Source organism: Clupea harengus, chromosome 20, assembly GCF_900700415.2.
Source record: "Clupea harengus chromosome 20, Ch_v2.0.2, whole genome shotgun sequence".
NCBI classification, from domain to species: Eukaryota; Metazoa; Chordata; class Actinopteri; order Clupeiformes; family Clupeidae; genus Clupea; species Clupea harengus.
In genome coordinates this window covers 17,403,881-17,416,458 of record NC_045171.1, presented here as the reverse complement: position 1 = coordinate 17,416,458, position 12,578 = coordinate 17,403,881, and the positions used below count along the sequence as shown (strand labels likewise).

Genomic DNA, 12,578 nt, shown 5'->3' with positions numbered 1-12,578 from the left:
TTGTAATATGGCATCAACAATTAATTGCATATAACATCTTCAAGCAGCTCTGTTTGTTGTGACGTAAAGCCTCCTGGCATAACACTGTCTGAGTCTCACCGTCAAAAGGCTTACACACTGGAACTCACAAACTGGTACTATTTAAACATGACATAACACTTGAGAGAGGTTATGGGACAGCTCTATTCATCGGCAAAGCCTTATTTGGTAGCCTTTTTCTATTTACATATAGAGGACATTAAGCGTTTATGCTCTGCGTTCTAAATCACCTTTGGGAGGCCCAGTGTCATGATCGCTCCAGTGGACACCACGCCGCCTCATGGCACAGAGGATTGTGGGAGGGGATGTCAATCTATCTCATTTAGAGCCTTCTGACCGCTCGGAGAGTGGTACGTGGGAAGATGTGAAGAACTGGGTTTAAATCTGAAGGACGGAATCAATGTCTCCTCAGGACGTAACACATCACCCTAAGATAGCCCTAGCTGGCCCCGGCCGATAGTAGAAACATGGCTATTGTCTTCTTTCATACCTCGGGCTGAAGGAGAAGATGTGGGACAATTTATTTCCATTCAGTCTTCTCTCTGGCTCTAAAGAAAGATTCCGCAAAGCCTATTCAGTGCTACATTATAGTCACAGTTATAGTAACAGCTGACACTTCTGTCCAAAGGGACTAACAAAACAATAGAGAAACATTAGATAAAAGAAAACAATGAGAAATTAAGCATTAAGCAAAATAAAAATATTCAATAGATACACTGTGTTTAAATCTCTCCCTCTCATTCAATTGCCTCAACTCTCTCAAGCAAACATGGCATACACAAACATACACACACACACACACACACACACTGCACTACACTATGCATATTTGTATGCTTTTGTGTGTTAGTGGATGTGTATCATGCACAATATGTGTAGATTATAAATTACAGACAAGTGTGCATGTGTGTCTGTGTGTGTGTGTGTGAGAGAGAGAGCGGGGGATAGAGATTGTGTGTGAGAGAGAGAGAGAGGGAGAGAGAGTGGGAGAGAGAGAGAGAGAGAGGGATAGTGTAGTTAGCAGGAAATCATAAAATATTCATTGAGACCTAATCTGCCATGATGACTGGTACACCCGTTGATTGACTGGCTAAAATGTACCGTCCCTCGACCCTGAAATGATCATGTTAATCAGAGCGAGAGCTCCCTTTCTCTGCTGCATGCCTACATGAGTATGGACTGTGGATTGACAGGCCCCTGATTCAGGGTGACATTACACCACACTGGCACCACACACACAAGAGATCAAAGCACTTCAGCCCTCAGCAGGTCTCACTGTGGTTCTCATAGATACACACAACATTTAAGATCTGTTTTGAAAAGTATGACCTTTGACCTTTGGCCTGAGGAAACGAATTTACTTGCAAGAATCTGCTCCAAAGGGTAACATTTTTGATGGAAAAGGATATGTATACTATCTGGAAAACACTCTGTATGCATGCGTTCAAGATTTCAATGGACAGAATACAAATTCTATCAACTGAAGAAGTCTTTTAATCTTTTAAGAAAAAAATGTGTTTGTCTTCTATTTAGAATTAAACTACTCATTCTGTGCAATGTGTACTGTAGGCAGTAATATAGATATCCAAGATCTTTTTCAGAATCCTTTACTTAATTACCTACCTTTATTCCAGTAAAGAGCAGTAACGAAGCACGTGGAACATACTCCGGATTCAGCGAAGTAGGCCTGAACTGTTTAATAGGAGAACTCCAGTAGTTTTGAACCTGGGTCCTATTTTTATCTTTTCGGGTCCGAATTGTTGGGTCCAGTATTGAGTTATTCAAATTTGGACCCAAAAAGATAGTAAAATAGGGCCCAGGTTAAGAAATACAGGAGTCATCCTTTAATGTAAATGAACTAGGCTTCTAATGCAATCAGGTCTAGCAACCTTTTGTTGTCCTGTATGATAGTATCTCTGACCCTTTGCCTGAGTTGGTTCTCACGAGCAACTCATTTTTCCTCAGTCCCTCAGTTTGCTTCCTGATCCCAGGTGTCTGAGTGATGCCAGTGTGTGGATCTTTCCTTTGTTACCTGATACGCTGCTTATTCCTTACATTCTAAAATCGATTGCAGGTGCTGAACGTCTTCAAGATGTAGGTATATATTCTTTAAGTTTTAAAGTTGAGTCTGATGCTGCAAACTCCGAGATGTTTAACACGCTTTGCAACAGACTGAAGACTGAACTTTGCATCAAGTATTTCTCCTCAGTCCTGGCTGTGCTCTTTCTCACGTTTAGCCCACTTCATTTCACTTCTTGAATTTCACATAAATTACATTTCTACAGCTTAACACATTTTGTCAGACTGATTGCATATGTAATAAGTAATATGGTTTTAATAGCAGGCCAGTAGTTTTTCAAAGGGGTGTTTCAAATACAATATTCTTGCATGGTTTGCAGGTTTAAGTGACTATCCAACTCTGTGTTTTAGTCTGTGTCACATCTGTGCTTCCAAGTCAGTTTGCTGCAATTTGTAACATGTTATTAACACAGTGCTTAATGTTTCATACATGTGTCCCTCATCCAAAAGTGTGCAATTGGTGCAAATGCCCATCACGAGGGTAAGTAGAGGCTGAAGGAAGAAGAGAGTCAGGGCCAAGACCTTTGAGTGGCAGTGGGGCGGAGATAATAGAGGCGGTGGAGTGGAACAGAGAGGAAGAGAGAGAGAGAGAGGGAGGGAGATAGAAAGAGAGAGAGAGGGAGAGATAGAGAGAGAGAGGTAGAGGAGACAGAGGAAGAGAGAGAAGGGATGAAAAGGAAAGAGGGAGAGATAGAGAGAGAGAAAGGGAGGGAGGGAGAGAGAGAGACACAGACCCTGCTTCGGTCTGAAGTCTCAGATGTTTCCCCTCTGAACCTCATCTGTCGCTCTGCTGGATAAAGACAGAAAGCAAGAGTATCAATTTCACTAGCACCATCCTCCTGCCCTGCAGTGACTGGGGCCTCATGCAGGCCAGTCATTGACTAACAATATGGAGACTGCACCATGACAGCGTTTCAGGGGTAATAAATGGGCAAGACTAGTTGAATTGGTGACCACTGTACGTACTGTAAAAAAACGTGTGTGTGTTTCAGTACAGTACTCTAAACGGCTTTTTATATAAAAAAACTAGGTGTTATATCCATCCAAATAGGCTATTAAATGTCTTCATTTTACGTGCTTATTACTTGGACACATGAGATGTTGGGTTATTTCACTTCTATCTGTTCAGCATGGACATGCACTTGACAATTAGATAGGGCCTATTTTTGAACTGAGAATTATTTGAAACTTGGAGGAGGAGCGCATTGCTCTGATTAACCCAATACATTGATGCCCTGGACTGCAATAATACATGCTAGAATACAGAGATTTTATAGTGAATATCTCTAGTGGCTTGCTTTCGCTGGACCAGTGCAACCTTGAAATAATACAGAAAAAACCTTAAATAATGTGTATTTTGTACAGAATATTTTCATACTATTGTCTTTCTACAAGTTGTTTACCATTAATGATGCAATTTTTTTGAGTTCCCAGAGAATTTTGTCATTAAATATTCATTTGAATTTCAGTTTACATAATCTTTCTTTAGTAACAGTCCAAACCGGATCCCAGCAATGGCACATTGTTTGTGATGTCGTAGTTATTCTCACAGTCTTAAGGAAGCTATGAGGGTTGTCAGCTTTGCACTATAGAATTAAAAATATATTTGAACCCAGTGAAAGACTCAGTGTCAGAAGTCGATGTACTTATGGCAAATGACTATCTCTTACTGGGTTTACAGTGCAGGGAGCTTTACTAATTCCTGTCACAACATTGCCTCCTAGTGGTTAAATGATTAAGTGCCTTCCAGTCGATGTATGGGGTCATGATGTTCTAATTGTTTTTTCCAAAAGCACTGTAGCAGATAACCATTCTGTAGGACACTTACATAAAAGATTAGACAATATTTACATAGGTAACCGTCGGATTTGAACCTTACCTGGATCAATACAAAAGTTTCCTGGGAATTGAGGTCAGTGTGCTTGCTTGTCCTTGTGCTTGGTCTTCTCAGATCAGACTAAAACACGTCATGAATTGCTGCAATATACACAACACAAATGTTGTGCTCATGGGCAGTTTAAACACATTTTTCTTGTTCTAGAAGCATCTGGTCCTGGTGCATGTGGCTTCTCTCTCAAACAAGCTTTATCAGGCTGGAACAGCAGCAGTGATAACAGTTATCTTTCATGTGAAGAGAAAGTGTTTTTTCAAAACAAATATGATTATGGCTCTGCGTAGGACCCCAGTCTAAAAATGACACGGAAAACATTGTAGAAATGAGTATCGACATGTACACAGGGTTACGTGTAAACATGTAAATGTGAATGTTGTCAAGCTGGAGTTAGTGTCTCTTCATGTCTGCATCACTGATTATCATCATGGAGACAGATAAAGACACAAGAAGCATGAAATCTCAAAATGTGTGCTCATATTGATTTGCTTTTTATTTAGGCAAAGGTGGTTATTTACAGTTGTTACATGTTTATGGATTTTACAAATGGTAAAAACAAGTAAATGTGACATGTGTGACGTGACACAGACGTATTTGTTGTTCTCAAATGGCTTAAATGTTTTGTGTTCAGTACATTTAAACAACAAACAAAACACAACACAAAATTAGTATAGTATTGACTCAATGCTTATCCTAAGAGAAGGACATTTGAGTGATACCACAGATAAAGATTAAAGTGAGGTAAAATGTAAAACATGTTTATAAACTTATATATTTGTACATATATAAATATATCGTCTTTCTTAATATAAGAAATTATATTATTTTAATACATTAATTATCAGTCTATACTTAAACATTAGGCACTTATTATGACTTTTTAAAATCACGATAACCAAAAACTTCTGCTTGGAATATTTTGCAATTCAAGTAACCATAGCAACGATTTTGGGAGTCTACAGGCTCCGGAAAAACTTCAGAGAGAGTTCATAGGTCAGAAACATTGTTGCAGACATAGGGAATCCTCGAACGGCATTCACTGTGGCCCCACGGAAGAAAACCTGCAGAAGGAAAACAATTAGTAAAGGGTTTATGAACATAGGTACAATTATATCTTAATATCATTTTATTGGCATAAAAATAAAAATGCCTATAGACTTGACTTCTAGACAGTGATGATGTCACCCTAAGGGAATACTGGATACACATTGTTCCCCAATATTATTGTGAACTTTGTTTCTGCTTTAGCCCCTTTGTATGTGCTTGCGTACAGTAAGTTACTGCGTCAGGACCCTCTAAATTGTCAACAAATGTTAAAAAAAATCCTCAAACAAGGTATCTATCTACATGCACTGGAACAACTGTTAACTATTATCTTTCAGATAAACAATAGCCTGTATGCCTATTAGTAGGGGTGGGGGAAAAAAAATCGATTTTTCAAATTCTCTCGATTCTCTTTAGAACGATTCTGTCTCGATTCAGAAAAGTTCATAATCGATTTTTTAATACATTTTTTTTTTTTTTAAATTAATATATATATATATTTTTTTTTTACACATTCATTTTGTGTTGAAATGCAAGCTGCATCGATTATTGCATTGTTCATAGAAAGTCATAATTGTGACAAGGAAAAACTTTTTCTCTAATAAAAAAATAGATCTGTTGATTTATCAAACACAAAGTAGGAAGTGATTTGAGACTCTAAGTAGCAAACTCAAATGTTTTAAAAATTGAGATGCATCGATAATCGTTTTATCGGTTTAGAATTGATAATCGATAATCGGTTTAGAATCGAGAATCGGTTTAGAATCGAATCGTTGACCTCTGAATCGGAATCGAATCGAATCGTGAGGTGCCAAGAGATTCCCACCCCTACCTATTAGCATAGGTTTGGAATAAAAAAACACAGACCAGGGCTTGCAAAAACTCTAAATCCCTGGTAGCCCTTCGGACAAGCTTTCTTTAGATTTTAGTTGCCCGAATTAAAAAGACAATTTTTAGATAGAAAGGTAGATATATTTGAAAAAAGCAATTAACATTTATTTAACAAGGACAGACTTCACCAATCATGAAAAACTGTGCATGATAACACTGATCATCATGGAATAAAATGATTTGGTTTTGTGAAGACCGACTAAATGGACTGTCCCAGACATACTTTTAGTTACATTAACAGACTCTTCCACACATGATGACAACAGAAGTTAAATATTATCCAATAAATAGTAACCAAGGTATGAAACAGTTCTGAAGCATACGTCTTTACCAAATTGTAAAACATTGTGGACACAGTCACTGACATCATGACTACTATGTAGCGCAAACGAAAGGCTAATCTTCAGGTCAATCTTTACAATTGTTAAACATTATTTCAAAATCAGCTGATGATAAAGACGCCTTGTGTAAACGCATCATCTTGTGACTGCTGTCATAATAAAGCCTCACACCCTTTAGACACTCAGCCCTGCCAAGATCCCATCACTAAAATATGTCTTGGCTCTTCACCTCATGTGAACTTGAGGAAGTGCACCGTGTGCTTGGACTGGACATACAAATTGAGCTGATGCAAGTTATTTCCTGTTTTAATCTCCCGTAAAAGAACCAGCAGTCATGTGATCATCTCATGAACTGGCTGACTGCTAGAGATAAGCCATCGTATAAAATCACTCCTATTTCGCTACTGAAATGCATGGGTTCATCCAAAGCAATTTGCAGTAAGCCACGGTTAACGCATCATATACCCATAATTGCCTTAACCCCCAACCATAGAAAAACAGTCTTCTCTAATTTGGTGAAACGACCCTGATAGATTCTGTTAGGAACTCTCAGATGAAGAAATCCTGTTTGACTTCCTTCCATTCCACATATAACTTCTTTACATTCTAGTTGTACGTAAACCAGCTTTTTAATGGGTCCATATGGTCTCATTGGTTTAGAGAGCACACTAATCGGGGTCATAAGAGTATTATTTCCTTTGTTTTTCAGTCGTTGCCTTCTTTAAAAGTGAATATCTAGACATGGGCGATTTAAGAATTTCCCCTAGGGTATTGACGTGATGATACTTTGACCAATCTTCCCCAATCAGATAACTCTATGTCATGTGTGTAGAGAGATGTAGATGACTGGGCTTACATGTATTCCCTCTGTCTTGTAGCTGTGCCTGATGCAGTGCAGGATGCCTCGGTATTTTCTTTGGTGCATGGCGTCGGCCTGCAGTCGACTCTTCACAACATCAGCGGGCGTGGCAGTCACCCACGAGATGGAGCCTAGAAGGGGGGGGGGGGGCACATGTGAGTGTGAGGCCCTCAAACAGCAAGACTGGATGATACAAACACTCTCACACACACTCACAGAGATTTAGACACACACACACACTCACTCACTTACACACACTCACACACACACACATGCATACACTGAGGGATTTGACAGAAAGACAAAGGCAAGCCCAAATGAAGATCAGCATGGGTGGCTCTCAGCCATACGCCATGGAGGCTAGAAGGAGGGGGAGTGAATGTGGGGCCTTGTATCACCACTACACAATGACATTGCAAGTTTTCTTTTCTGTTTTCATAAGAGATTATGGTCTTAACGGGGACAGGTTGTTCTGGTGTGAGTTCATGCTAAGTCATGGCCCCTGCATCTATGGCCTCCCAAAATAACCACATAACATTACAACAATAAGCACTTAAGTACATTCCTATTGTACTAAGGCTTTCCTCTGAGCTTCACATACTTAAACTAATACGTAAACCGCATTAACTTTTGCCACATCGGCAATGTGGAATACAAGGCTTCAAAGCCTTGTGAGGGATTTTAGTAATTGTTGTCCAAACATGATTGATTCAAGATGATTCCGGTATATAGATCTCTGTATTATACTAAATGCTGTCAATATTGAAATTCAATTCAATTGAATTAGCTCCACTAAAAATTGTAATTGTCTCAAGGCACTTTACAGAGCCTAAGGCTTGAACCCCTAGACTAAGGTGATGGTGGCAAGGAAAAAACTCCCTTTTCATGAAACAGGAAGAAACCTTGAGCAGAACCCAACCCATCAGCCTGAGGTGGGTATACTTACTAATAATAATACTAACACACACACAAACAACACCTTGGCGTTCTCCACTCACCTGCCAACCCTCCTGCCAGCCATATAGAGCAGGGGTGCGGGGAGGCACTGCCCTCTGGGCTCAGCCAGCTGCGGAGCAGCGTGTAGGGGATGAAGTAGAGCGTGTAGCCGGGCACGTCGCGCAGGAGCATGGCCCCGGCCCCGCGGTACAGGCCCTGGACGCCCTCCGTCTGCAGGATGCTGCTGATGCAGTGGATGGGGCCACGGTACGTGGGCTGCGCCTGGGCCTGCAGGTGCACTGAGTGCATGGGAATGCTTCCGCTGCCGTTGCCACTCCCCGCCAGGTGGAAGCTCTCTGCAAAACAGGACAGGAGAGATAGAGAAAAGTGTTACGTTATAACTCACGAAATGGTGAAAATGGACATGACAGTTTTGAATAGATGAATGAATGATGCCTGGTACAGGGTATGAAAATACACCGCGTAGAAAAAGGATCACAGTTAGCCTGCTGCGATCCCACAGTCTGACTTTCAAACAATGATAAATCTCCTAAAAATGGAAATGACCTTTTTTTTCTCGTTTTATTCCGTGACACTAGCATTCTGGGCGGAGGAGGTGTTCAAATGGAAGCACTCCCACGTGGGAGAACATTGTTTCTGTCTACAGCTGCTCGGTTTACAGCTGTTCTCTGTCGCAGTTTAACACTGAATCACTCCAACAGTCAGTCCCCAACTAGAAGATCTGGCCTCCCATTTTCCAGATGTTGCAACTACTCGGCTACAGGAGGTCATTCGGGTTCATTTTTTTATCCAGTATTGCTTCTGGGAATTGTTTCTGGGAACTGTTTACACAAATCTAACTTACTGTAGCTGTATTAAGCCAGTAAAGTTTATATGCAGCCAAATGTCAAAACTGCATCTTCTTGTAAATGCAAGACCTGAAGATGTCCATAAAAGTTATTTAAATGTATTGAAAAGTTCTGAAATATACAAATAACATATTTTCATATTTTTCAATATAAGCTATGCCTCACCTCTACCTTGTTACAGCTTGGAGGTCAAACTGCAACGTGGGAAGGGGATGAGGTCAACTCTCACAATGATAAAAGTGTGTGGGGTCAAAACACAAAACATAACTAATTTAGGAGACGCTTACATCCATAGCCACTTACAACACAGATATACGTTAACACATTTAGGAGATGCTTATATCTATAGCGACTTACAACACAGATTTACATTAACTAATTTAGTAGACGCGTATATCCATAGCCACTTACCACACAGATTTACATTAACTCATTTAGTAGACGTGTATATCCATAGCCACTTACAACACAGATTTACATTAACTAATTTAGTAGACGCGTATATCTATAGCCACTTACAACACAGATTTACATTAATTAGATTAGTAGACGCTTATATCCATAGCCACTTACAACTCAGATTTACAGTACATTAACTAATTTAGGAGACTCTTATATATTCATAGCGACTTACAACACATATATACATTTTCATGAGTAGCCTATGAGTGCTCCCTGGTAATCAAACCCATGATCCTGACGCTGTTAGCCCATTGCTCCACCAGTTGAGCCACAGGAACACAATAGATGAGGATTCTACACCAGGATATATAAAAAGGAGATTTCAGGTGTGGACCTATGGGTCTTTACCTGCCAGAAGAGGCTTGGGCTGAGTCTGCATTTGCAGTCTAATCTTGACTAGGTCGACCGGCGCTCCCAGGCTCACCGACATCAGGCCAGTCAACATACTGGCCATCGTCAGGTCCAGCATGCCCGAGGGGTGCCTGCCGTCACCATAGCGATACTTGCTTATGAGCCGCTGTGTGTTGCTGAAGAAGCCGAACACGACCGAGTTGTAGACGGTGATGCTGGCCAGGGGGAAGGACAGACCTTTGAAGAAACCTGAGATCTGGCAGCAGAGAGAGAGAACAAGAGAGAGAGAGAGAGAGAGAGAGAGAGAGAGAGAGAGAGACAGAGAGAGAGAGAGAGAGAGAGAGGAAAAGAAAGATGGCTCAGTCTCTCCAAGAGTCTTTTAGTGCTTAAAAGCAGGGGGAGGGAGTGGGGGGCCTGGGGAATTTCAAGTCTTTTGGAATGCATCTAAATAACAGCCCAGCCATAAAGTTTCGACCACGAAAAGAGCCAGGCCATAGGAATAGGGTTTGAGAAAGTTTTAAAGCGGCTATCAAGAAGGAAGTCTGGAGACATTTATCAGAAATAGCTAATGACTGTGACTCTGCTACAGCAAATATACCCTTTATGTTTCATGGTTTATTAAAGAATGCAGTAAAAGGCAGAGATCTGTGGGAGAGTGCAAGTACGTTCATACTCACTGTTTCTTTTCGGTAGATGGTGAGGACACAGTGTAATGTGTTTTTGTATCCTTTCCCTGCCTGAAGTCGGGTCTGTTAGAGGAAAGAATCAAAAAGAGGGTACTTTGAGAAAAAAGTCTTAAGCTCTGGAACAGATTAAATAAGTGTCATAAATGAGGTCAACAAAGAGAGAGCTTTCTGTACCCACAGTTGTGCACTTATCACTGAAGATTTAGATTCAGATTTGTTGAAAAGGGTTTGTTGAATTTTTACCTTCACCGTGTCAAGAGGGTGTCCAACAATAACACTGGAGGCTCCTGAGATAAACACGAGACAACAGAATCTCAATGTCATGAAAGTAGGTTTAACGTTTAACTTTGAAGCATCACACTAAGTATTCCCTCCAAATGTATGGTATGAAGAAAAAACGCCGTTTTTTTCTCTTGTGGTGGGTGTGCAGCAGTTCTCCATATGTCAACACAGACCATTTATTTCTCTTGTGGCCAGTGGTCGTCAATACATGTATTGTGTGCACAAAGCCTCGTGTGAATGCATGTGTGTTGAGAATGCATCTAGCAGTGGTCGAGCACATGTCGTGCAGCCTAGGCATAGCAAACAAAAACATGTTTTTCTTTCCATCGCAAAAATGCAGCGAAAAAAAGTGAAACTGGATCTTAAGGAAGAATCCAACCAATCACGTTCACCTAACGGAATTCTCCCCTTTCCCTCCTAAGGATTCCTGTAGGTCTTTAAAAAAAAAATAAGCACGGGAAAGGCATCGAACCAACAAAGGGGAGTTTCAATGAAGCCTATATTTTGCCCCTATAGCAGCTCTTCAGCGCTAATTTCAAGGCATTTCTGAGATTTTGAGCTACTAAATCTTTCCTTTACACGAGTACAGATTCGAAGAACGCCAAAGAATGACATAAACAGCTGAGGGAAAACGGCGAGGTACAGAGCCTGAAATAAACAAACGCTCTCCGACGCCCATGTGTGCTTTAATCGCGTTTCTGTCCCCCAACCCCCTCTTACTCAAAACTGTTCATACAAAGGAAACATGTTACATAGTCGCTTATTTACTGCTGCAAAGGAACACTGACACGTCTTGAAATCTCCGCAATATTTTATAAGTCGCATGCACAGACTGCGGCATACTTTTTTTTTACCGCATCGTAAGAATATACGCTTATAAATGTGCAGCTTTTTGTATCTTGCTAAGCTATTGTTTTAATACTGCATATACAATTATTGCCTATTATATAAATCAGTATTGTAATTGTATGGTATTATAAAGCCATGAATGTAGTATGAATGTATAACAAGATTAAAGTTGTTTCATATACACTGATAAAGCACCAGAATCCACAACAAACTCACCACCAATCCATCCAGCCAAAAAATCTTCCAAATGAAAGCAGTTCATTTTAAACCCGGCGATGCTGTCAAACGGTCAACGGTTAAAAAACTGTCAGCGGTTTGTAAGGAAACTGGATAAGCATTGGTAATATCTTAGCGTCAAGTCAATACAAATGTCTCCAAAATAAAACAAGAAACTCTCTACATTTTGCTTCGAATCCTGCCATATAAGTATGGTATAAAACCTCTGAGTTTGGGGGCGGATCAACAAGTGCAACAATGTTCTTGACCAATAGGAAGCCAGAAATTCTGACGTGTATGAAACAAAAACAAATGTATGACAAGGCTCGTATTATACATAACTGTCCTGTGTTTATGCTCTCTATTTGAGTCAAAACACACATCACCTATGCTTGAAATGTGTGCAGTCTACGACAAGTGGAAAGACTATTAATGATTATGATAAACCGTAGCCTACATCATTTTGGCCATTGTGTTCATTGGGTCTAATCTAATTATCAAATTTAGTGTATGTTCGTGAGCAGACAGACATAAGCAGTTGCATCTCTATATTTTAGTAAAAGAGGAAACAAAAACATGTATTATGTACATACAGTATATACATTAAAATGTAAAGTATATAAGTTCAATACATTTACACAGTGATTAAGAGGAATGGGCGTTGCCAATTTTATGGTCCACACCGCCACACTCTACTGATAAGAAATACACTCCCCCCCCCCCACACACACAGAGGCAGATACGCACGCACACACACACACACATATATACATGTGTGGAAAA

General features: G+C 40.2%; 1 protein-coding gene across 1 annotated transcript; it reads right to left on the bottom strand.

The window, feature by feature from the left end:
- Nucleotides 1-4,484: 4,484 nt before the first annotated feature.
- On the bottom strand, nucleotides 4,485-12,012 carry slc25a48 (solute carrier family 25 member 48). The gene is made up of 7 exons (XM_031587438.2): nucleotides 11,796-12,012; nucleotides 10,692-10,735; nucleotides 10,440-10,511; nucleotides 9,760-10,018; nucleotides 8,143-8,436; nucleotides 7,142-7,275; nucleotides 4,485-5,070 (listed from the first exon to the last, which is right to left on the bottom strand). The coding sequence occupies exons 1-7, from the start codon at nucleotides 11,839-11,841 to the stop codon at nucleotides 4,966-4,968; spliced, it is 954 nt and encodes a 317-aa protein (XP_031443298.1). The 5' UTR covers nucleotides 11,842-12,012; the 3' UTR covers nucleotides 4,485-4,965.
- Between the last annotated feature and the right edge of the window lie 566 nt (nucleotides 12,013-12,578).

What these genes read in the sequence shown, in the direction of transcription:
- slc25a48 (XM_031587438.2), bottom strand. Translation starts at nt 11,841, where the DNA reads ATGAACTGCTTTCATTTGGAAGATTTTTTGGCTGGATGGATTGGTG. An exon ending in CCATCTACCGAAAAGAAACA is followed by an intron (nt 10,019 to 10,439) that starts GTGAGTATGAAC and finishes CTCTGCTGCCAG; the next exon opens with ATCTCAGGTTTCTTCAAAGG. An exon ending in GCTGGCAGGAGGGTTGGCAG is followed by an intron (nt 7,276 to 8,142) that starts GTGAGTGGAGAA and finishes CCCCCCTTCTAG; the next exon opens with GCTCCATCTCGTGGGTGACT.